This window comes from Nuphar pumila, chromosome 15, assembly GCF_984573655.1.
Source record: "Nuphar pumila chromosome 15, dmNupPumi1.hap1.1, whole genome shotgun sequence".
In the NCBI taxonomy this organism is placed as follows: Eukaryota; Viridiplantae; Streptophyta; class Magnoliopsida; order Nymphaeales; family Nymphaeaceae; genus Nuphar; species Nuphar pumila.
Genome location: NC_143263.1, coordinates 48,204,265 through 48,230,454, shown reverse-complemented (window position 1 = coordinate 48,230,454; position 26,190 = coordinate 48,204,265). Strand labels below are relative to the sequence as shown.

Genomic DNA, 26,190 nt, shown 5'->3' with positions numbered 1-26,190 from the left:
ATGGGCAGGGGTGGTGTCGGGCAGGCCCTGCTGCTGCTGATGCCCGCGGTCAGGCGGTACTCGAGGGCGAGGGCGTGCCCTCCTTCGCCGGCGCCGGTAGTGCTGAGGGTGGTCAACAACGTGGCGAGGCTGGAGCCTCCCAGGGGGAGGCCCAAGGCCCGCCAGTTACTCTCGCTTCCACCTTTCCCCGGCGTCCCCTCCCCTCTGCCGGGGAGGAGGACAACCCCCACCCGTACGGACGGGCAGGAGGAAGGTGCTGGCCGGCCTCGGGTGACCGCCATCACCTGGCTCAGGTACTACCTCAAGGACGTCCCCTCCAGAGTTATCCGGCGCCACTTCAACAAGGGCGAGGTTCGGTTACCGCGTTTGCTTTGCCCCCTTTTGTGGTCTTTTTTTATTTTCTCGCTTCAGCGATTAGTTGGTTGCCTTCTTTCTCATTGTTCGATTAGTTGGTCGCTGTCGCTTTTTCACTTAACGATTTGGTTGGCGGCCTTCGTTTTTAGTTTTCTTGATTTGTTGGTTGCCTTCTTTTTCTTTTTCTGATTAGTTGGTTGCCTTACTTTTCCATTTTTATTGTTTTCTTTAGTTGGTTGTCTTGATTTTGAGTTATTGGGTTGTAGTTGCTTGCCCTGGTTTGTTGCTTTTTATTATTTAGGATGCTATCGTTAATTCTATCTAATCCCCCATTTTCGATTTCTCACTTAGTTGATTGCCTTCATTTTAGTTTTTTCAGTTGGTTGGTTGACTTAGTTTTTGTCTTCCAATTAGCTTATTGCTTACTTTTCTAAACCAGTTGGTTGTCTTAGTTTTTGTCTTCCAGTTAGCTTATTGCTTACTTTCCTAAACCAGTTGGTTGTCTTAATTTTGAGTTATTTGGTCGTAGTTGCTTGCCCTGATGTGTTGTTTTTTATAATCCAAGGTGCCACTGTTATCTCTAGCCCGCAAACTGATGTTAATTGAGTGGAAAGTTGATACAGTGGGTGGTGGGTTTGATAGAATAGGATATGATGCGGAACTAGAATGTATGATCGGGGATCTTGGCTCCTTCTAATTTTCATCCATTTTGTTCTGTTATCCGACATGAGCTTGTCTTTGTGGGATGTCACAGCCATTGGCTGCAAAAAGTGTCAATCATGGCAGGATGGTGCTGTGCGACTCAAAAGCTTCTTTGTTGAGCATTAGCTTTTGCAAATCTGTACATTCTTATCGAGTATTGCAAGATTAGGAGGGGCCTGCTGTCTGTTTGGAGCCCAGGTGCCATCTCAGAGAATCTTGTGCGCTTGTGGCATACTTTGGTAACATAAGAGGCCCTTTTCTGAGTGAAATTTTTGTATCATACTTCAGTTAAGGGCAAAAGAGGTTATTTCTGTATATCTGCTTGCATGGAAAATAAACTAGAAAAAGATTTTGCTGATATGACAAATCTGCAATGATGTCTTTAAATGAAACTACAAGGCTAGCATGATGTTATTTTAGTGAATATGGCCCTACTACTGATGAAAATGCAATACAAAAAACTGCTGCAAGCTTGCAATTTATTGAATTTTTTTTTCTGCATATGGTGGTGTCTTGTTTTCTTTGGTATAAGGAGCCAAAAAAAATGTGCATAATTGGGGGAGTGATTAGAGTGGTAAATGGGCATCTACAGAGCTTTTATGGATAGAGATTAGAGAACAGAGTTTACTAGAGACTGAGATGCTCTATTACTCGTGGTTGGCTTTCTCAAAACTCGGTATCGGATCGCCCGATTGCAAATCAGTGACTCGGACGAGTCAAATCGGTGACTCGAACGAGTCAAGGTTTTTTTATTTATTAAAAAATATAACAAAATCATATATTATGATTTTTTACAAAAAAAAACAAATAACCTAAGGTCCTAAATCAATCATAAATGCTAAAAAAAAAGGTTTTGCCAAATATGATTCATAGTTAGCTCTTAATATTCTAACCAAAATAAAATCACGCAATATTCATGGATTCATGGTTAATAGTAATTTAAAAAACACAAAAAAACCCTAAAACCACAATTAAACATTTATGTTATTCTAGAAAAATAAAATCAAAACCCTAATTTCTACTAACATCACAATTATGCATTTATGCTAATTGATAAAAAAAGTTCTTAATATTCTAACTGAAATAAAATCACGCAATATTAATGTATTGTTGTGGTTATATACTTTGTTCTTTTTCAATTTTTTTTTCTGATTTATTTAGTGCTTGTGTGCACATACACAAACACTGCCAAGTAAAGGAGTCAAAAGAGATAAAAAAACATATGATGGACTATTGAAATAAAAGAAACTAATGGAAGCATACACTAAAATTAGCTAAGTAAATGAATCATACGATAAAAACACACTATAAAAGCATGAATCCTTATTCACTAGTCCTAAAATTCTCACACCATAAATAAATAAATAAAGGGGGAAGTGAAAAGGAGAGATTCGGTTGCAAGCAAACCCATTCCTTTTTCTTGTGCCCCTTCACACCACCTAAAACATCGTGCTCCCATTTTCAATTTTTTTCCTAATTCCCATTTTTCTATTTCCTTCTCTGAGAGAGAGAGAGAGAGAGAGAGAGAGAGAGAGAGAGAGAGAGAGAGAGAGAGAGAGAGACCACCGTCCCCGTGAATGTCGATCGCCAATGCCATAGTAGAGGCTGGAGGGGGATGAAACAAAGGAGAGCCAAGAGTCGAGAGAGCCGCGAGTGAGGGAAAGATTGAGAGGCGCGAGACAATAAAACAAAGGCTTAGCCCCTTAGGGTTTCAAAAATCAAAAGACAATTTTTTTTTTAAAACAATCGTGACTCGGTCAATACGTATCGGTATCGAGACTCAGCGGTTTTCGATGTTTCAACCCACTAATCGGTCGAGTCTCGATTATGCAAAATGACTGACTCATGACTCGACAGAGTCACCAGAGTTTTGATGTTGAATCGCGCGAGTTTTAGTGTATGCCGAGTCACCCGGTTTTTTTATTCGGGTGTGTTCTGATCCCAAGTTGACTCGTCGAGAAATCCAATCATGCTATTACTCTTGACTGAGGAGGAATTATGCAGGCTTACCAATGTGTTTGTTGAAGCCTTGACAACTTGAGAGTTTAACTTTTGTCAGACACTCGTTATGTACAAACATATTTTAATGTAAAATCAAACTAATTTCTTTAGCAGTTTAAAACTTTAAAGTCATAATAAATTTTACAATTACATAAAATTGTTCAAGAATAATTTTAATTGGCAAAGTATAATGAGTAACTTCTTGTAAGAGGAAGAAGCTCTAATAAGAAAGGATGACCGTTGGAGTGGAAGAGCTAAAGCAGAGAAATTTCAGTGCATAAAAGTTTGTGACCTATGTCACATAGGTGCGGGTGCGAATATGGGTGCGGATGCGGTGATGCGGCACTTTAAAAAAACTTGGGTGCGGGGAGGGTATATATATAATTTTTAACAGTTTTACATTGACACTAATGAAATAAAAACAATTATCTTATCCAAAGTTGTACATATTGTATCGTTACCCGTATCTGTCGGGCTCAAAGTAACATTGTATTGTATTGTAAATTTTTAATAAAAAAATTCCAAAAATTCCCCAAAAAATCAAGAAAAATAAAAAAATAGCAAAAAATCTAGAAAAATTATAACACATGAAACAATGATGAATTGCACAAAATACAACCATATATGAAGCATTTATGTCTCTATGAGCTACATAAGGCTCTTGCAATTAAGAACATGCCACAAGACTCATACTTTCATATTACAAAAACAAAGTATTATATAAAACCTCAATAATCATAATCATCTTCTTCTCCTCCTCCTACTAAAATTAATAACAAACCATGCAATTGATAGCTGACAATGTAAATAAAAAGAGACTACATAATTTAAATTTTAAATACAATTAAAGCCTTAGTTAACAATATTAAATTCATATCCAAATCATACTAAAATGTCATAAGTCATAACTAAACTACTAAGAGTTCATGATAACTAAAAACATTACATTTAACCAATGTTTTACATGCCAATCTTTATCTCTAAAGTTCTAAACTATAAAGATCCTAAAACTAAACTATCTTGTAGAGCCTATTTGCCAAACATTAGAACAATAATTTCTCAGTATTGCATCCAACTGTCATGCAATGATCTCTTTATCTTCGGCCATTTTTTTGGCAAGTGAGTCATCATCATCATCTTTAAAATCTGAAACAATGGTTGAAAGTCCTTCGCATTTTTGCAAAATTCCTCTTCTTTGAATTTCTTCTAGTTCAACAATAACATCAACATGAAAAGTGATAGGAATAGATAGATAATCACATGGATGTACATTTTGACGAACATCTGCAATATGTTGTTGAAATCTATGCAGTCCACCTCTAATAATATATCCATAAAACAAACATCTCAATGATGACCCTGGTCGTGGTACATCATCCATGCTTTTGCAGTATTTTCATGCAGGATCATCCCTATAAAATGAACATGAAGACTACATCGAAAGATCTAAAATAAAACATAACTAATTAACCACCAAATAAAAATATAGGCATACAAATATTCGACAACAAGTTTACATACACATAGAATAGGGATTTTTTACCTTAAGCCACTTGAGTGAAAAAAGGGTGTAAATGCACTCTTACTTGAAAAAATGGCAAAAGCCCTCTCCCTTGCGCACGGATCGGCCCCCAAATCGCTTTCACGACTCCTAAGGTGCGTGGGTTCCCCTCTAATGACCTCTACACAAAAGAAGGAGTCGGCCCTCAAGAGGTATTTAAAACTAAAAAAATAACTTTTAGTTTTTTTAAAGTGCGCCAAAAGTGTATCCTACAATACGTTATGACACAGGAGTGTATCGCACGATATATATATACATGTGTATATATGTGCATTTATGTATTTATATATATATATAATATAGATAAGATGGACTTGGTTAGGGTTAACTGAACTTACTTTTGGACAGAAATGGACCTCAATGTGGTTGACTTCACCTGACACAAAGGAAGCAGTGTCCAAGTGTCGCACCCACATGGGTGCGACGCGGGTGCGGTACCCTATTAGAAGAGTCTGTGTTACATAGTTTGTGACATGAACTTTTCTTGTTTCATAAGGCTAAAGTAGAAAATTTCTATGCAACAAATATTTTGACTTGAGCATGTATTATATAAGGGAATTGTGAAAATATTAGGTTAGTTGTCTTAAAGACAGTTAGTATTTGTTTATTTCTTATGTAGATTGCTGTATATAGGGCTGCACAATGAGCCGAGCTAGCTCGTGCTCGACTCGATTAAACCCGACTTGGACTCGTTCGAGTAATTAACCAGCCGAGCTTGATCAGTCATTCGAGCTTGATTAAGCTCGATTAAGCTTGGCTAATAGAGACATATGGGGACTACTTTTGGGATATGTAGTATTTTTGTTAGCTAATAATCATAAAACTCGCTTTTAGCTAAGTGGGTAACGCGTTTGTGGTGTATGTGTGAGGTCTTAGGTTCAAATCCCGCCCTCTACACAATTAAATTATTATTTTTTAAATATAAGTTAGTGCAGCTCGAGCCGAGCCGAGTTTGTACACAGCCTTTCAAGCTTGGCTAGATTCGCGCCAAACTTTTTTATCCTGAGCTCGGCTCGTGTGCACCCCTAGCTGTATATATGTGTAGTTAGTGTCTCTTAGTCTCTCATTGTATATATTAAGGTTATTTTCATTCTTTTTCTTCTTCCTTCTTTTGTAGTCCTTGTAGCCCAATACAGAGGGCTGACTCTTGGATCTCTCTATACACACTAAATAAGTCATTAGAATTCTTTCCCTCCACTCTTATTTTTCCTTATTGTGCCTTCTTCTGCAAATCATTGAACATGGTATCAGAGCCATTGGTAAAAGATTTTGGGAGGTCAAAAGGTTGATTTGAAGCAGTTGAATGACATTTTTCATTCTTGGGGCATTATTGTGTGCTGACATTATCGTAATAGGTCATTTCTGGTCTAGAAGGTGCTCTATTTAAGCTTGAATCATTTGCTGCTGCAAGAATACCCTAAGACAAGTTGAGTGAACCCAGTTTGATACCATTTGGATAAGCTTTGAGAGAGTGACGATTTTTGCAAGATTTTTTTGGATATTTTTTTATGATTTTCTGCAAAATTTGATTTCTTGAGTATTCTGATTGATTTGAACTATTTTGGTTGGGGGCTTTTTATCATTTTAGTGTTTTTTTTTTATGCACGAGGGGATGTGAGAAGGGTGATTTTAGCTGTACACTCATCCATTTGAAAGCATCTATACCTATGGTACCCGGACACTCCATTTTGCCCTCTGTATCCATGTCGACACGTGTATCCTCGTGTCGACACGCGTCGACACCCAGACACGCCATTTTACCCTCCGTACATACAAGTTTGTATTTAATTTATAATTTATAATTTTATAATATATATTTTAAATATAGCATATATATTTAGATTATATTCAGTTTATTTTGAATTTATTTTGTATTTATGTGATATATATATATATATATATATATATATATATATATATATATATATATATATATATATATATATATATATAGCCGTGTCCCCGTACCCACATTTTTTGGAATTGCTGTGTCGTACCCATACCCAGGTGACATAGATCTATTCCAAAAAATGTGGGTACGGGGACACGGCTATATATATATATATATATATATATATATATATATATATATATATATATATAGCCGTGTCCCCGTACCCACATTTTTTGGAATTGCTGTGTCGTACCCATACCCAGGTGACATAGATCTATACAAGTCTTGTTCAAACAGTCCAGAACAAAATGTAATATCTAAATGCAAGAATAAGACATATTTTAGATTGCTCAGGCATTTTTTTTATTTCTAGCAGTATTTTGAGGATATTTTGGGTGCAACAGCTCGTGCAATAGTGTTTCTGATCTATTTTATGCATTCTAATATCTTTACAAGAGATACACCTTTTTATAATTTATATGGTTGTGCTCCTAATTATTCTTTCATGTGTCTTTGCATATGGTTTTTATTGATTTAGAGAAGGCATACGATAGAGTACCTAGGGACGTTCTCTGGTGGACAATGATGAAGAAAGGTGTTTCTCTCAAGTACATTAGTATAATTAAAGATATGTATGAAGGAGTAGTAACCAATGTCCGCACTTGTGGAGGGGTGACAACCAATTTCCCGATAACGGTTGGGTTACATCAAGGATCTGCTTTAAGCCCTTTCCTATTTGCTATAGTGATGGATGAGCTTACGAGATCAATTCAAGAAAATGTACCGTGGTGTATGTTGTTTGCTGATGATATTGTTTTGATTGATGAGTCTAGAGCTGGGGTTAATGCTAAGTTAGAATTATGGAGACAGACATTGGAAGCTAGAGGTTTTAAGTTGAGTAAGAGTAAGACTGAATATATGGAATGTCGGTTTAGTAAGCAACGAAGTAGTGATGGGAGTGTAGTGAAGCTTGGTGAGCAAGATATACCGGTGAATGATTATTTCAAATATTTGGGATCCATTCAAAAGTATGGAGAAATTGATGGAGATGTAAATCATAGGATAAAGGTTGGGTGGATGAAATGGAAAAGTGCTACTGGAGTGCTGTGCGATCGTAGAATGCCATTGCGGTTGAAGGGAAAGTTTTATAGGACGACTATTAGACCCGCTTTACTATATGGTACGGAATGTTGGGCTGCCAAGAGACATCATATTCAAAAAATGAGTGTAGCTGAGATGCGGATGCTTAGATGGATGTGTGAAAATACAATAAAAGATAAGATTCGGAACGAAGAGATACGTAAGAAGGTAGGTGTTGCACCCATTGAAAATAAGATGCGAGAGAATCGTTTACGGTGGTTTGGACATATTCGGCGAAGGCCTAATGATGCTCCAGTTAGAAGGTTGGAGAAATGGGAAAATATATTAGTTAAAAGAGGTCGGGGTAGGCCTAGGAAGACTTGGATGGAGATGATAGGAAAGGATATGAATGCTTTGAACCTCACCGAGGACATGGCGTTGGATAGAAATGATTGGAGGAAAAGGATTCATGTGGAAGACCCAAAATGAATTTCTTTTTTGGTTCATATCGCTGACCCCAATTGTTTTGGGATGAAGGCGTAGTTGTTGTTGTTGTTGTTGTCTTTGGTAGTACATGTCATATTTAAAAATTTCTCAGTTGGATATTATCTATGTTGTACACTTGGTCACTTAGCGTAGCTATTCTAAGGTTCATTCACTATATCCAAGATACCATGCATTTTGTGTTCTTTTCATCAACTTCCCTTGTTGAACTCAAATGATATTGTGATTTTGATTTTGGAGGATGCAACAAAAGTCATCACTTGACTATAGGCTTTTGCATGTTCCTTCGATACTCTCTGGTCTCTTAAAAAAGCAACAAGCAACAGAAGATTGCCTTGTCTTCTTCTATGTCTCAAAGATACGGGTACGACCCGACACTTAATCTGAGTTCGACACGCATGATTGTTTTTTTTTTTTAAAGTTATGGTGACATGGATTTTTTGAATATTGTAGCCACTGAAAACTGTTTTTTGATTTTTAATATATAAAAATGTATTTTATTGAAATATTATTAAAATAATAAAATAATATTTAACTTATTAAATTAATGCCCGTATGTGACATGGTTGTGTGGGAGTGTCATAGTGTGCTCGACTTGTGTCACCTATGACATGCCTCATAAATGGTGTGTCATTGTGACATAGGTCTTCTTCACAAACAGAGAACAAAGTTATGGCACATGCCACAACAGAGATTGTTTGACTTCAATGATTTTGTACAGATATGGGTGTTTCATTGTTTAGTCTCACTTTCTTGTGTTGTGACAACCAAAGTACCATTCATATAGCCAAGAATCCAAAGTTTCATGAGCGCATTAAATATATTGAGATTGACTGTGTTACTATGTACTCGAAGAGTGTTTTGAGGATACAATGTCCTTATCATATGTTTGCTCAGAGCATCAGATTATCAATGTTTTCACCAAAGCACAACCAACCAACCAGTTTCACACTTCCATCTCCAAACTTGCGATGGTTCCCATTTCACCATCTCAAGTTTGAGGGGTGGTGTGGAAAGTAGGTTAGTTGTGCTTAGGGACATAGTCAGTATTTTTTATTTGTTATGTACAACATTGTATATATGTGTAGCTAGTGTCTCTTAGTCTCATTATATGTATTATGGTTATTTTCATCTTTTTTTGGCTTTCTTTTTTTTGTAGTCTTTGTAGCTCAATAAAGAAGTCTGACTCTTATTTCTCTTTGTACATACTCAATAAGACACTGGATTTGTTGCCCTTCACTCTGTTTTCCCCTTTTGTGCATTCTTTTGCAGTTCATTGAAGAGGAACAAGGTGGAGATTCCTGCTTCACAAAATTTGTCATTTACTCATATAGTTTAGTTTTGTATGTTTTAACTAGTGTTGTAATTATCGTACTACATCGTATGATATGGTACAATACATATTGTTACTTTGGGCCTAATTGATACGATACACACCTGTATCGAGGTATGGATGTGTATCGTACCTGTATTGGGTGCATCGTACGATACACCCCCTGTATCGTACAATACACCCTGATACAGTGTGTATCTTACGATGCGCAATTAGTGCATTTTATGTTGCACTAAATTCTTTTTTGAAATATATAAGAAGACTCCTTAAGGTGAGTTTGTGTTCACTCCTAAAGAACTTGAGAGTGATTTAGGGCTTGATTTCTTGCAAGAAGAAGTGTTCATTTTTGTTTGAACTTAAAAAAAATGGTTATGTAAAATTTTTAAGTAATGAGAAACACTTGGGGATTTTGTTTTTGTTTGTGTAAACATGCACTGTTATGGATCTTATGACTTTTTAGCTTAGTGTTGTTTATTATTTCACAATTTACATTTTTCTCATGAGATATGCATGCCATTCATAGCAGCTCATGGAGACATAAATGCTTCATATGTGATTTTATGGTGGTATTTTGTTCAATTCATCATTGTTTCATGTGATATGATTTTTTTTTAGAATTTTTGCTAATTTTTTCAGATTTTTCTTGATTTTTTTGAAAATTTTTATTAAAAATTTACGATACAATGTTAATTTGGGCCTGACCGATACGGGTAACCATATGATACTTACAACCTTGGTTTTAACTAATGATAATTAACAATGCCTTGACATATATGATGTACAAGGGCCTAAATATTAGGTAAGTTGCAAAACGTGAAAGGGCTTTGTCTTGCTTAGAGCTTAAGAAATTATCACATCTCAAATTAATATGTTGCTAGGGTGGCTGTACCCTTTCCATAGCAAGGCTGGAATGATTTTTCTTGGAATGGTTTTATTTCTTATTGACATTGGAATGGCTCAAATTCATTTGTTATGTGCATGTGTGTGTGTGCATTCATGTTCCTATGTGAATCTGTCATAACAGCTTTGTTAGAGTCACATCCAGGCTAATTGGAGCCAAGATTCAAGTTTTTCATGTATGCACAGTGCACACACATGCATTGCAAGATCAACTGACAAGAATTTTTACTTGTTCTGTCTTGTAGGTAAAAATGGAATGCTCAAGTGTAGTTAATTCACCTGATCAAAGAAACTGTCAAATGTCTGAGTTGAAAAGGGTATAGTTGTAATTTATTTTGTGTTACTCAATAGTACTTGGTTTTGTTTCTGATATTATGCTTTTATGCATTTGGCAAATCTTTTCCAGTTAATTTATTTTTTTAACTCTCCAGTGCATGTACAGATAAGCTGTAATGAAGTCTTGGACGCTGGTATGAGAATCTATGTACCTGTATCAGTTTGTGAGGGCAGGGTGAAAAAGAGATATGATACCATTCCACATGGGACATTACATCCTAATGCAGATGAGATTGAGTATATACGGCGGCTTGTTATGTATAAGGCATGTGATAATCTCTTATGGTTCTAATTTTAGGAGATCTGTGTTGGAAAAAATCCATACCAGGTTTCATATTTAATTATTTGACATTTCAGGATTCTGCCATAATCGTATTAAACAAGCCTCCAAGAATGCCAGTCAAGGTTTGCTTCTTCATGAATTTCCTCATTTAGTTTTCATTTATATTGCATGGTGTGACTGCACAGGAATGTCTTTACTATATCAACAATTTACAGGGGAATTTACCCGTTCACAACAGTATGGATGCGTTGGCTGCAGCCGCATTATCCTATGGCAACCATGAGGGTCCCAAGTTGGTGAGATACATTATATTTATTTAGTACATCAGACGTGAAAATTCTTTCAAAATGTTGGTGGCAGCTCCTATCATCAGCTGCTTTATATTATTTAGTTTCGTTGTTTTTATCTTACCCAAGCTTGATTATCTTTTCAGCAGCCTGATATGTACTGTGGCTCAGATGTGCCTCTCTCTTTTTCCATTTTCATTATTGGAGACAGATTGCACTAATTGTAATTAAAACTGATAATAAACCAACCTCTTATCATTGTTGCCATTTCTTTTTCTGTATGCAGACAGTAGACCACTACTTGTGAATGGATAACGAGACTTAATACACACACATACATTTCATGGTCACTAATATCTTTTTTTTTTCAATTTGTATACATAACTATAAAGGATCTTTTAATAAATTTGGGGCCTATGTTATTAATTTTTTTGGATGACATAATTATCAGGTACATCGACTTGACAGCGAAAGCAGTGGCATTCATTTGTTGGGGAGATCAAGTGAGAGTGTGGCTCGTCTACATCTATTGTTTAGTGATAGAAGTAGAGCAAAAACCTCTCTTGAGGTGGGTGCTTTTTCATATTCAACTTGCGCAGATTGGTTTTTGAAGAAAATATGATCTTAAAGAAAAAAAATTAGTACTTCAGAAGATACTGAATATTTTATGTTGTATACTTGGCTTTTGCCAACATCTTCTGCTTTGCACCAGGAAAGACAATTCTGGCTCATATTGTTGAATCAGTTTTCTCATTTATGATATTGATTTATTCAAACCGGCTGAATGTTTGATTACTTTGTATTGGTTATATAGAGTTGGAATTGTGCTGTTGAAGCAACAGCCCAGAGGTTCTGGGCTTTGGTTATTGGCTCACCTAAGGAAAAGGAAGGTGTCATTGTGGCTCCGCTGTCAAAGGTAAAAGCTATCACTTCCACCTGTGAACAATGTTTTTGATGAAGATATATATGAGGTATATTCCATATCTTCTTTTAATCCATTCGAAATAGGAAGAAGCTGTGAAAAAATAACTAAGAGAGGGAACACTTGATGATTTCATATAATAATGTGTTAAGAAAATCATTTGTGTCTTGTTGAAGATGCTGCGGAATGAGGTGGCAAGTTGGCTTCAGCACACACTCCACAAACCTATCTTGATACAATTCTTTGAAATTACAGCTCTGTTACTCCTAGGGCTTCAACAAGGGCAGAATCAGTTCAGTTCAGATTCAGTTGCCATAAAATGCATCACATTTGGATCTTGTCCAACCAAGGATGATCCAAATTTGGTTTGGTTCTTATCTGATTGATTAGTCCCATCACATATGTTTGCACCTCTATTCTGTGTCATGCATGTTATTGCTTGTACTCTTTGGTAATTAGGTCCAGGATGGGCCTACACAGGCCAATCCACACCTCTACCTCTCTCTCTCTCTTTGATCAGGTAATTTCCTTTGTGAATGAATTGGTGATGAGTGCTTCTCATGTCCTGGGTGTTTCTCATGTCCTAATTGCAGGTTATACTGAAGGATGGAAAAGCAGAACGGGTGATTTTGGCCCATCCTTCTGGAATGGATGCTGCTCAGGAAGCTATAACAGAATACCGTGTATTAGGGCCTACAGTAAATGGATGCTCATGGATTGAGCTATTGCCAGTTACTGGAAGAAAGCATCAGGTATAAAAGATTCTATGCTGCAGATTGCGACATGCTATACTGTGTTTTTTTTGTTCAGTAGTCCATATACGTTTTATGATTCAAAAGTAAAATTCTGCTCATGAGTGGGAACAATGAAGTGTTTGGTTATAGGTTAGCCACAAACATGAATTAGGAGATTGTGATGAACTGAATGGAAGTAGGGGTGCACATGATCCGAGTTCTAGCCGAGCCTAGGCTGTTCAAACTCGGCTCACTCAGAAACACCCATGTTACTCAGAGCCGAGCTGGAACAGCCTTGTCTAGACTCGGCTCGAGCCGAGCCAAGCTTGACTTGAGTTTTAGAAAAAAAATTATCATTCACTTTTGAAGAGGTGAAATTTGATTCCCAACCTCCAAAAAGTACACAACTGCCTCACTGTCACTACAAGGATGAGGTTATCACCACTATAGGTCTATAACGGTGACAAAAAATGGCTGCCAATTTTTTGCTTCAGTTGAGCAATAATGACGACATTTATAGGTCGTAGTTAATGTGTGACCTTACACGGCGAAGAATCTCATCAAAACTGGGAACACCAATAGCGGTTACCCACCTGTAACGACAACATTTCTGTGTCACCTTTATAGCCAGTAACGAGGAGAATTAACTTGTCGTTATGGTCGACAACGGTGAGAAGTTGCCATTATAAGCTATGAAGGCGACAATTAAGTCGCCGTTATAGGTCCTAACGACGACATAGGATTAAGGCCGATAACGACGATACAGGAATGTCGCCATTATAGGTCTTAAACCTGTAAAAATAAATTTTTTATATTAGTTTTATTTATTTTTTATATATTACATTAAACAAAATAACAAATACAATTCAAATATACGCTTAACATCCTCAAGCATACATCCATTCAAATATAAACATATACTTCAAACATTAATTCAAATATATATTTGAAGTGTATGCTTATATTTGAATGTATGTTTCAGGATGTATAAACACTAGTTTATGTTTATATATAAACATACTCTAGTATTTATACACCCTGAAACATACATTAAAATATAAACATACACTTCTCCAACCTCCTCAAACATTTATCCTCTCCAACCCTCTCAAATATTCAAATATAAACATACACTTTAAAAAACAAACATACTTCAAAAAACAAACATAGATCCTCTCCAACCCTCTCCTCTACATCCTCTCCAAACCTGCAACAAACACACTTCAAAAACCAAACATACATCTTCTCCAAACATACAACAAAAAACACTTCAAAAAACAAACATACATCCTCTCTAACTCCCCCTACATCATCTCCAAACCTGCAACAAACACACTTCAAGAATAAGTACAATATGACAATTCAAAAAAAAAAAATTATAAAAAAAATAATTATGACAATGTTAATGATGATGACAACAATATGAGAATTCAGTTTGATAACTTATAAATATTTTAATCACATTACGATTGAAGGCTCGATAATGCTTTTGCCTTTTCCTACACTTCCATGAGAATCTGGAAAAACACAAAGATAACATTAAAAAACATCTTTTCATATTCAAGAAGATATCAACTTTATTTCATTATATATAAAATCAATTTCACACTAACTACAACATTTCATTATAGAAAAAATTAATATAAGCCAAAAAAAAAAAAAAGATATAAACAGACACGTTCTTAGAACATAACATGACATAAAAAACTACGACATGTTCATCCAACAAATAAACATCTGACAGTCTTATTTATGAGAAAATAAGAGAGGTATAGGATGGGGGATTCTGTCTCAGAGAATTTATAAGGGACTGCATATGCTCTCTGAGCTTTCTAGTTTTTTCTTTCTCACTCTCGGTCTATCATTCAAAAGTATGGAGAAATTGATGGAGATGTAAATCATAGGATAAAGGTTGGGTGAATGAAATGGAAAAATGCAACTGGAGTGTTGTGCGATCGTAGAATGCCATTGCGGTTGAAGGGAAAGTTTTATATGATGACAATTAGGCCCGCTTTACTATATGGTACAGAATGTTGGGCTGCCAAGAGACACCATATTCAAAAAATGAGTGTAGCTGAGATGCGTATGCTTAGATGGATGTGTGGAAATACAATAAAAGATAAGATTCAAAACGAGGAGATACGTAAGAAGGTAGGCGTTGCATCCATTGAAAATAAGATGAGAGAGAATCGTTTACGGTGGTTTGGATATATTCGGCGAAGGCCTAATGATGCTCCAGTTAGAAGGATGGAGAAATGAGAAAATATATTAGTTAAAAGAGGTCGGGGTAGGCATAAGAAGACCTGGATGGAGATGATAGGAAAGGATATGAATGCTTTGAACCTCACCGAGGACATGGCATTGGATAAAAATGATTGGAGAAGGATTTATGTGGAAGACCCAGAATGATTTTCTTTTTTGGTTCATATCGTCGACCTCAATTGTTTTGGGATAAAGGCGTAGTTGTTGTACTCTCGGTCTTCTCTCTCTCGCTCTACTTGTTGAAGGATTCGCTCATGTTCTTCTCTCTCTCGCTTTCGTTGAACTTGGTTCATCCTTTGTTTGTCTCTTAATTGTTAGAGCTCCGACTGTATCGCCTCCAGCCGAGAGGATAACTCTGAAACACGGGTTTTACCTTTGGATGGAATGACAAATGCACCCATCCCTCTCACATGTCTAGACCGCTCCTCGGGGACTTTGAAAAATATGTCTCGCTGCGACATCAATGGGCCTCTTGTAAAGAACATGTTTCATCACTTTCAATCTTCGTAGGGTGCGGCTTGATCTGCACGACGTTAATATTTGGTTATCAGTAACTAATGATAATGTACAAAATAGAATAAATGAATGTGGTTTTTGCTTCGCTGTTATAAAGTGTGAGTTACTTACAACGATGTCTTTTGCTTCGCTGTCGATGAATGTTGTATGATCTGAATGGGTGTGCATTTTTTTTAGAACGCAGTTGTTGTTGGTTCGTGCCCTCGTTTCAGTCTGCAAATAACAAATTTAGAATCTATTAAATCAAACACATTTAGAACTATACTACTATATGAAAAAAACAAACTTAGGGAATAAAAAAGTTACCCTCGTATAAAACCTCTAAATATACGAAGATGATCCACTGGTATGTTGGACTATTTGTTTTGCTCTATTTGTAGATTTTTTCTCTAATATCCGTTGTTAACCAAAGGAAGATCAATTAGCTCACGAAAATCTAAAAATTTGAACATTTATTTACTTATGAATATATATTCAATATTTACCTTCAGTGAAAAAGTTACAATTTTTTTTCCACAGTCTGCTCCCTCAAAAGGATATTTTGTTGCTTCATCGTGATTTTCAAACATCTTATAATGCTTGTAAAAACCTTCGCGCACCCTTGAGTATGATAGCTGATGTTGTTTATCCATGGTAGCACGATGTTCAGCTATATCCTTGTCTAAATCAAACTCAACCTACACCAAATTATCAAAATAATATAGTTAAACGATATACTTACATAAACTGCCTCGCACAACACCATCTTCTCATCCTCTGGGACCTTTATCTATGACTTGTGAGTGATGTTGGCCCGCTCTTTAACGCTGCACGAAAGCCTTCTAGAGAATACGGAGGCACCCTCACCCATGATTCCTTGCGTCTTAGGCTTGATTTGCTTATGGTGGGCTAAACATTTGTTCTTTCCATGTTTGCGTTGAGAAGATTTTGTAGTTGCTAATTTGTTGTAAGAAACAAATATTAATATGAATGACAATAATAAATTTTTAATTGTACTAAAGAAATACTAGATTAATATTTGCCTGAGGTTGCCGTGGACGGCTCTGGAGCTACAGTGGCCTGTGGTGTGTGAGAGGTATCTTCTTCCTCTCTTGAAGTATCACTCACTTGTGATCTAAGGTCGATCCCTTCTAGGTATTCACCTTGGTTGGCGGGTGGTGAACTGATCCACGAGAATAAAGAATGTCCACCTTCTCGTCATGAATGATTCATCGACATTTGTTAATTTCATGTAAACAATATTAGCTCAGACTATACTGTACAAAATTGAATCATAAAAGAATATTCATTGTCATAAAAGAACAACATTAAATCAAATGAACGACAAGATCACAAGTGAGTAACAACAAGATCATGGAGTTAAGATAACACACAATTATGAAATATAAACAAGGGTCATATACATTTTTTGAACTTGTTTTCAAGAGGGAAAAAGAACACAAAGACACTTATATTAGACTTCCTTTGTGACTTTAGATGCTTTGTCAACTCTTCAATAGGTAGATGTTCAATTACACTTATATCAATTTCTAGGTCTAGCCATGAGTCCAACCAATTAAGACTTTCTGACATCATCTGTACGGTAAGAATTTAAAAATAAAACAAAAAAAACCATAATTATATTATGATGATTGGCATGCCATTAACTATATCTTTTATTGAACACATTTTAGAGTCTTATCTTAGTGACTCGTTTGGGTTTTGTTAACTTTTGATTTTGTATAAAAAAATATATTATTAGTCAACTAAATACAAAAAAAACTAGAAAATGATATGATTTCTTTTAAACTCACTAAATAAATCAAATAATATCATGCTAAGTTACAACTAAGCTACATCTTGTCATTTACTAACAGGAAATCGATGTAACGAACAACTAAACTAGTGTCTAACTATAAATTCTATAACATAATTTGTGTAAGCAATTTAACAATATTAATGAATTAAAACAAAAACAAGTATTGAACTTCAAGATCTTCAATAAATTGAAATTGACTAGTAAAGTTGAAAAAAAATAGGCAAAATGAAAGCCTACACAAGTAGTGAAAAGGAGTCCAAAAGACTGCAAATTCTGAGTAAATTTTTCAATACAAAAGAGACCGCACTTGCAAAGATCAAATTCCCTCACAACATGCACAAGAATCATCAATCTGATATTTGAACTTCCACTTTACTTTGCACTCTCTAAACTTCCAAAAATCACCGCATTCCTGGTTGCCATTTCAAAGCAAACTTACATATATATTATATATCGCTTTGAAGTCGTAATTCATGATAAAACTGCCAATGGGTTGACGTGTTTTGTTGAAGAAGCCAAGAAAAGAGTAAGGAGGGAGAACAAAGCCTTCTTTTGGGAATCGACAACCTCTCTATTTTCTTAATGGCTGCAGTAATCCATCATTAAAATTAATAGGGTTACAATACTTTGTACATGGACGAAAATGCACTGCATTAGTAATACATATTACGTTAGAGTATAAAACATATAAAACAGTTGAATGTATATGGGATATGGATCTTCTATTGGATAAACATATAAAACAGGTGAATGGCTATGGGATATGGATATTCTATTAGATCCATACCCAATTCATATTCTAATACCCTCCCTCAAGTTGTGCATGAGAGTGAACCATGTGCAACTTGTTCTTCAGAGATACCAGAAACGGTTACTTGTGAGACCTTTTGTGAACATATCAGCAACTTGGTCTGCTGAAGACACATAAACCGGTGTAATCTCTTTGTCTGCTATCTTTTGTCTGATGAAATGTTGGTCAATCTCAATATGCTTAGTCTGACCGTGATGAATAGGATTGAACGCAATTTGTATAACACTTCTATTATCACACATAAGTATCGAACTTGAGATATTCTCTCCCATCTCTGTAAGTAAGTGCCTGATCCAAGTCACTTCTGCTGTGGCAGCTGCCATAAATCTATATTTTGCCTCTGTACTAGATCTTGCCACAACCTTCTATTTTCTGCTACTCCATGAGATAAGGTTTCTCCCAATAAAAACACAGTATCCTGAAACAAACCTCCTCTCATCTGGATCCCCTACCTAGTCGGCATCTGTATAGGCCAATATGTCATGTTTTGGTGTTCCCCATGAAGATTGTATATATGTGAGTCCATCGCCCACGGTGCCTTTTAGATAACGAAGAATACGTTTGACGACATCCATGTGACTAGTCTTCGGTTCATGCATGAACTGAGATACTTGATTAACAGAATATACAATGTCTGCTCTAGTAAAAGTAAGGTACTGTAACATGCCCACTAAACTGCGGTACTTGCTTTCATCAGGATATAACTCACCATCACAAATACTGAGCTTTTGATTGACAACACTGGGTATAGGTAGAGGTTTGTAATCTGTCATTCCTGCTTTGGCCAGAAGATCAAGAGTGTATTTGTGTTGAGTTAATGACATTTTTCTATCATGTCTGTCCACCTCTATACCAATAAAATATCTTAGTTCCCCAAGATCTTTCATTTTGAACCACATACTTAATAAAACTTTAATTCGTTGAATGTGATCTGGAGCATTACCAGTGATCACGATATCATCAACATATATAAGTAAGAAAACCATAGTAGTACCGTCCTTGTATATAAACAGAGAATGATCTAGTTGGGAATGAAAGAAACCGTGATTCTGAATCTCTAAGGAGAAGCTTTCAAACCATGACCTGGAGGCTTGCTTCAAACCATACAAAGCTCTGGTTAATTTGCATACATATTCTTTTGGGCCTCTCTCTACATAACCTTGAGGCTGCTTCATGTAAACCTCTTCTTTTAAATTCCCATGAAGGAATGCATTTTTAACATCAAGCTGACTAAGGGTCCACCCATGTTCAATTGCCAGGCCAAGTATAATGTGAATGGTTTCCATTTTTACCACTGGGCTGAATGTCTCATCATAATCTTGACCGTATTCTTGAGTGAAACCTTTGGCAACAAGACGTGCCTTGTACCGTTCAATGCTCTCATCCGGTTTATATTTAATCTTATATACCCACTTTGAACCAACAACATTTTTATCTGGAGGGCGACCAACTATCTCCCATGTTTGACACTCATGAAGTGCCTCAATCTCTTCATTCATCGCTTCAATTCATTTGTTAGATTAAATAGCTTGACAAAAACCAAGTGGTTTCTCGTGTTTTTCAATCTTAGATAGAAAAATCTAAAAATCCATAAAAAAGTTGTCATAACTAACCCATTTTTCAATAGGGTGCCTTATCCTGCCTGATCTTTTTGGTGCCTCTCTGTTATCTGACAATGCCATGTGTTCTCCAGCAGGTACATTAGTTTGCTCTCTAGGTCTTCTGGTGTAAACATTTCCTTTGTATCTCAGACATTCTGTTTGTGATGCCTCATCTGAAATCGTCTCACCATGTATGCTTTCGGGAACCAAAGCAGTATGTTCTGCAGCATGTGAAATAAGTTCAACACTGAGCCATGGATCATACCAATTAGCAACAACATCGGTATGTTCACGATTGTGGTCTGCTTTATTTTCCAGAAAACTATTTTTATCAAAAATAACATTTCTGGAGATTCTAATCTTCTTATTGGCCGGATCATAGCACCTGCAACCCTTGTGTTCATCCGCGTAACCTACAAATTGGCATATGGAGGCTTTGTCCTGAAATTTAGTTTTCATGGATTTATCGATGTGTACATAACATGTGCATCCAAAGACTCGTAACTCATCATAATCAAGATGTACAACAAAGAGAACATAATAGGGAGACTGATTCTCAAGAATAGGCATAGAAAGACGATTTATCACATGAGTAGCAGTATGAAAAGCTTCTGTCCAAAGATTAATAGGCAAGTTACAACTATACATCATACTCATTGCACTTTCCACAATATGTTTATGCTTACGTTCAGCAATTCCATTTTGTTGTGGAGTGTACGGGCAAAAAACTTTACGATGTATCCCATTATCTTGGCGGAAATCTAAAAATTCTTTGGAGGAATACTCACCACCTCACATTGGAGACTTTGAATATTTTGGGAGAATTGAGTTTTAATGTAGGCATAAAAGTGACAAAAAATAAGATAAACTTCTGATTTATGTTTCATGAAGAATATCCAGGTAAAATGAGAGAAACTGTCAATAAAAGATACATAGTATTTATTTCTAGAAGAGGAAGGATTAGGGGTTGAGCCCCAAACATCAGAACATATTATTTCAAAAGGCATGGAAGCTCTCTTATTTATTTGATGAAAATGAAGTACATGACTTTTGCAGACCTGACAACTGGGACACATTTTGTCCTTCAGTAATGAAGATAAAACAGACTCTGAAAGAAAACCATTGGATACTAATTTTTCAATAAAAAACTCGACTACAATGACCAAGACGGGAATGCTAAAAATCTGGCTTATTACATTTGGATATACTTAGGACGCTTTTAGAGACATTATCAGACTTTGACTTCAGGACACTGGAGGCTGGATCTTCAGTGAAGATATACATGTTCCCACGTCGCTCTTCTTTAGCGAACGTCTCCTTCGTTTGAAGATCTTTGACAAAGACAGAAGTAGGAGTAAATTCCATAGATGAATTGGTAGAGTCAACAAGCTTAGAAACAGAGACAATGTTTTTCTTTATATTTGGTGCATGGACAACATTAGATAAAGGAATGAATGAAGATTCAGACAAAGAAATGAGTACATTGCCTACGTTTGAAATAGGGTGGTGAGTCACATCTTCAGTTACAATATTTGATTTACCAAAATATGAGGTCAAAGTAGAGAACTTACTTGCATTGCCAGTGACATGAGCTGCTGCCCCAGAGTCTACATACCATATTACATCATCATTCTGTTTTAAGTTCAAGTTGGCCATGGCGAACAAGAGAAGATCCTTAGCATCATCACTAACCCGAAGGGTACCTGTAGTTCCTGATGTAGCAATGTTTCTATGGTTTTGCATTCTGTTACGATTTTGGGGGTTAAACCAGCAGTTGGCTTTGATGTGACCACATTTGTTGCACTGGTAGCATGTGGGAACATTCTTTGAAAGGCTGGCAGTGAAATTTGGTGTAGGTAGCAACCCATGTCCACCCTGGATTTGTGCTCCCCTGTCTCTGCCACGCCCTCCTCGTGCACGATCAACAGTCATCCCTGTGGCAAGAACATCATGCGTAGATGATTGCCCTGCTGAAGCATCAGACATGCTTTTCAAAGACATCTCGTACTGGAACAGTTTAGTACGTAAATCCTCAAAATTGGGTAACGTGGGCAAGCACAATAAAGAAGTGACAAGAACATGATACTCTGATCCTAGGGCATTCAGTGTCTGCTGCACTTTTTCTTTATTTGACACTGGATAACCAACAATTGCTAATTGATCTGTGATGCTTTTGACTTGATTTAAAAATTCAATAATGGTTATTGCCCTCCTTTTTAAAAAGCTGAAATTCACGCTTGAGAAATAACACCTTAGCCTCTGATATCTGAGAGTAGGTCTGAGCTAGAGTCTCCCACAATATAGTTGTGCAATCATCAAGAATAAAAACTAATACTTCTTGTGACAATGTGGAAGTGATGTACGCGACGAGGGCCTGATCGCGCTTCATCCAAGCCATGGTTGCCAGTTGAGGAAGCGGGAGCGGGAGCGGGAGCGGGAGCGGGAAGCGAGGCACTTTCAAAATTTTAGGAAGTGGGGAAGCGTGGGACCACTTAGGAGCGATTCGGGAAGTGTCTCGGAAGCGACCTGGGAAGCGTCTCAGAAGCGACCTAGGAAGCGTCTCGGAAGCGTCTCGGAAGCGAGGGGGAAGCGAAAAAAATAAAAATAAAAAATACAAAAAAATTGAAAAAAACAGGGGAAGCGTGGGGGAAGCGTGATTCCCATTAAAGGGAAGCGCGTCCCCCATTAAAGAGAAACGCGTCCCCCATTAAAGGGAAGCACGCTTCCCAAAAAAGGGGACACTTCCCCCCACTCTTCGGAAGCGCGACGTTTCGCGCTTCCGAAGCGCGCTTCCCCTTTTAGCTAGGCGCTTCCGGTAACCCTGATCCAAGCAACAAATGCAGGGTTGCGAATGATGTTTGATAATCCTCTGTCCTCTTTTGCTTCTTGTGTGATAAATTCTGGAGGCGTTAGAGTGGAGCCATCCAAGTGACCTGAAAGATCTTGACTTCGAATGAAAGGAGTAATTTGCTTTTTCTAAGTCAAATAGTTGTTTGTATTTAGTTTTTCGGAAACTAGCTGCCCCAGGAAATTGGAAGAAAGACCAGAGTTGGATGAAGTATCCATTTGCAGACTTTGATTTTTTTTTTATTTGAAGTTGAAAAGAGTTAAGAACAATGAACGTCACAGTCGGTTGGAGGAGGAAAACAAAAATCGTCTGGTGGTTGTAGGACTCAGTTCGAAGAAAAACAGAAATCTATGGAGATGGTGGACTGATATCATAAAGGACACAGGGACATAAAACCTTTCTGATGGAGTGGACTGATATCATAAAAGACGCAGGGATATAAAACCTTTCTGATTGACTGATATCATAAAAGACGCAGAGACATAAAACCTTCCCCTTTTTTTGTTTAGGTCTTAAAAGGAAAAACAGACAATGTCACGACAGGATTTAAAAAATAAATGAGAGGAAAATGACAGCTGATCTGGATGTTATTTCAGATCTGTGGAAGACGCACAGCAGATCTGAATGCATTCAGATTTGTGAGACGAATAGCGAACCTTGAGCAGGCGAAGATAGATGAGGAAGGAGGAGGCGTGACCAGATTCACGTGACCAGGAGAGGTCGCGTGAAATAGGAAGAAGAAGAGAGCAGGCTAAAGGACAAAAAAATGAAACGTGACCTGATTTACGTGGCCTGATGACGAGGAGGAGAACTCGGCTTTTCACGTCCCTGAGGAAAATCTTTTTACGCCTAGAAATGTCATTGCTCTGATACCATGATAAAACTGCCAATGGGTTGACGTGTTTTGTTGAAGAAACCAAGAAAGGAGTAAGGAGGGAGAACAGAGCCTTCTTTTGGGAATCGACAGCCTCTCTATTTTCTTAATGGCTGCAGTAATCCATCATTAAAATTAATAGGGTTACAATACTTTGTACATGGACGAAATGCCCTGCATTAGTAATACATATTACGTTAGAGTATAAAACATATAAAACAGGTGAATGGCTATGGGATATGGATCTTCTATTGGATCCATACCCAATCCATATTCTAATAATTCAAACAAAACAAGCACCAACATGAACCACACATGAACCCAAATGTGAACCCTCTTTCAAGAACCCAAACGAACCAACAAAGCCCCCTCAAAATTGCACGAATAACATAACACCACCACCACCACTGTAAACCCTCTTTCGGTTCACGTTTCAGAGAGAGGTTTTCCTTCCCCTCCTCCTCCTCCTCTATAACCCCATCTGAGTCAGACAGAGGCCACATCATCACTGTCACAACCTTCACATTTCAGAGAGAGAGAGAGGTTCTCCTTCCCCTCCTTCATAACCTAGAGAGGTCGCAATCTTCTTTCGGTTCACGTTTCAAAGAGAGAGAGAACTCACCGGTCACTGTTGTGCCGCCGGTGGGAGTTGCTGAGTGTTGCGATGTTACCGCTGTCTCTGGGAGGATGGAGGAAATTAGGATTCGGGAGAAAAACTAAAAACGTGCTTAGAAATCACAAAGAGTGGGAGAGAGACAGAGAGAAGAAGAGGGAAAAAGAAAAAGGATCCATCGGGCTCTTTTAAAATACTAGGCTATAACGGCGACAAAAATGTTGCCATTATAAAGAAAAAGAAAGGCTATAAAAGCGTTGTCGCCGTTATAAAGAAAAAGAAAGGCTATAAAAGCGATTGACATGTCGTCGTTATAGAAAAAGGCTATAACAACGACCTTTTTTATTTTGTCGTTTATATCAATAGCGGTGATATTATATGTCTCTTAAATATTGTTGTAAAAGCTTTTTAACAGCAATAATTAACAGCCATATAATGTCGCCGTTATAGACATGTATTTAACGACGACATTTATGCTGGGCCAAGTCATTCACGGAGATATCTAACGTCGCCGTTATTTCTAAGTCAATAACGGCGACCTTTTTTGTCGCGGTTAAAGAGTCACTGCTATTGACTTTGTTCCTTGTAGTGTGTTAGGCCAGGCTGGCCTTTTTTTACTATTATGATGAAAAAGGTACATATTCTAAAAGACGGACTAGGTTATTGTAAAACGTGAAAATTTCTAATAATGGTAGATTGGATCCTGCTACTTTTCGAGGAGATGTCCAAAACACTACCCGTTAGAGAAACACTAACTTTTATTTTATTTTTGCAAACATATTTATATATACTATTTCTACAAGCTTAATCGAGTTTAGTGGCTTGATCAAGCTTGGCTTATTTATATAGATCAACCTGGACTTGTATACAAGCTCGGTTCAGTTACTTTCATGGACGAGCTAAAGTCGAGCTTAAACAATCCGAGCCCGAGCCGAGCTTGAGCTAGCTCGGTTTGTTGTGCTAGGCTGCACGTTGCATTTGCTCTCTGTGCATTCAAGTGGAGTTGGTTGGGACTTCTTATTTCATCATGAATTTGTGAAATTTACCTTGTTTCTCCAGTGAAGTTTTGGGCTTGTTGCTGCCAGACCTATGGCTGAAAGATTTATAGTATTCTAAAATACCTTTCAACATGTTTTCACTAAAATTATGAATTTGCCGGCCTTGGAGGCTTGAACTTTCATATTTGTGATATGACTGGCTTTCAAATAAAATCTCAAATCACTGAAAGATTTTTGTTCCCATCTCACAAACTAATGGCATTGATTCTTGTTCATTCCCTGTTCTTCTTGAAGTGGCTTTGGATGTGTTTGCATATTTCAAGTAAGCCATGTGCCCTATTTCTCTTATTCAATGTGACTTTGCCACTTCTTCTATGGCAGCTCCGTGTTCACTGTGCTGAAGCTCTGGGCACACCGATCGTCGGAGATTACAAGTATGGTTGGTATGTGCACAAGAAGTGGAAGCAGATGGACAGGGTAGACATTGACCCAGAAATTGGAGAGCCATATAGGATGAGGCGGCCTGAGGGCTTGGATGTTCAGAAGGGTAGTGTTCTATCTAAGGTGCCTTTGCTTCACTTGTACTGTAGAGAGATGGTAATCCCTAATATTGCAAAGTTCATAGAACTTTTTGGTTCCGGAGAAACCGTAGCCAGATCAATGCTGGAGCGGCCGGATGTGCTTAGGTTTGTTGCACAAATGCCATCACATATGAAGATAAGTTGGAATATCATGTCATCCTTCTTAGTTTAGTGTCTTTTCTTATCTGCTGAAGCTGTACAGGTTATTTTCTGGTTCTTGCCAACTTGGTCCTGCAACAATCATCTCGTATGCGTGCTCAATGGTGTGTTATTTACAGTGCGTTCTAACAAAGGCAATGTTATAGGAGAGTGAGATGGGCTTTGATAGTTCAAAGAAGCATCAAGGCCATATTAATGAGTTAGTGGCTTGATTTATTTCTTGTGCCAAATCTACCAG

At 37.2% G+C, this 26,190-nt stretch overlaps 1 protein-coding gene across 1 annotated transcript; it reads left to right on the top strand.

Annotated features, from left to right (window-relative positions):
• LOC149815365 (Pseudouridine synthase family protein) lies at positions 1-26,190 on the top strand. The gene is made up of 9 exons (XM_089990533.1): positions 1-351; positions 10,575-10,646; positions 10,772-10,930; positions 11,023-11,070; positions 11,164-11,244; positions 11,687-11,803; positions 12,050-12,151; positions 12,751-12,909; positions 25,594-26,190. Exons 1-9 carry the CDS (start codon positions 1-3, stop codon positions 25,963-25,965), a joined length of 1,461 nt encoding a protein of 486 aa, XP_089846659.1. The 3' UTR covers positions 25,966-26,190.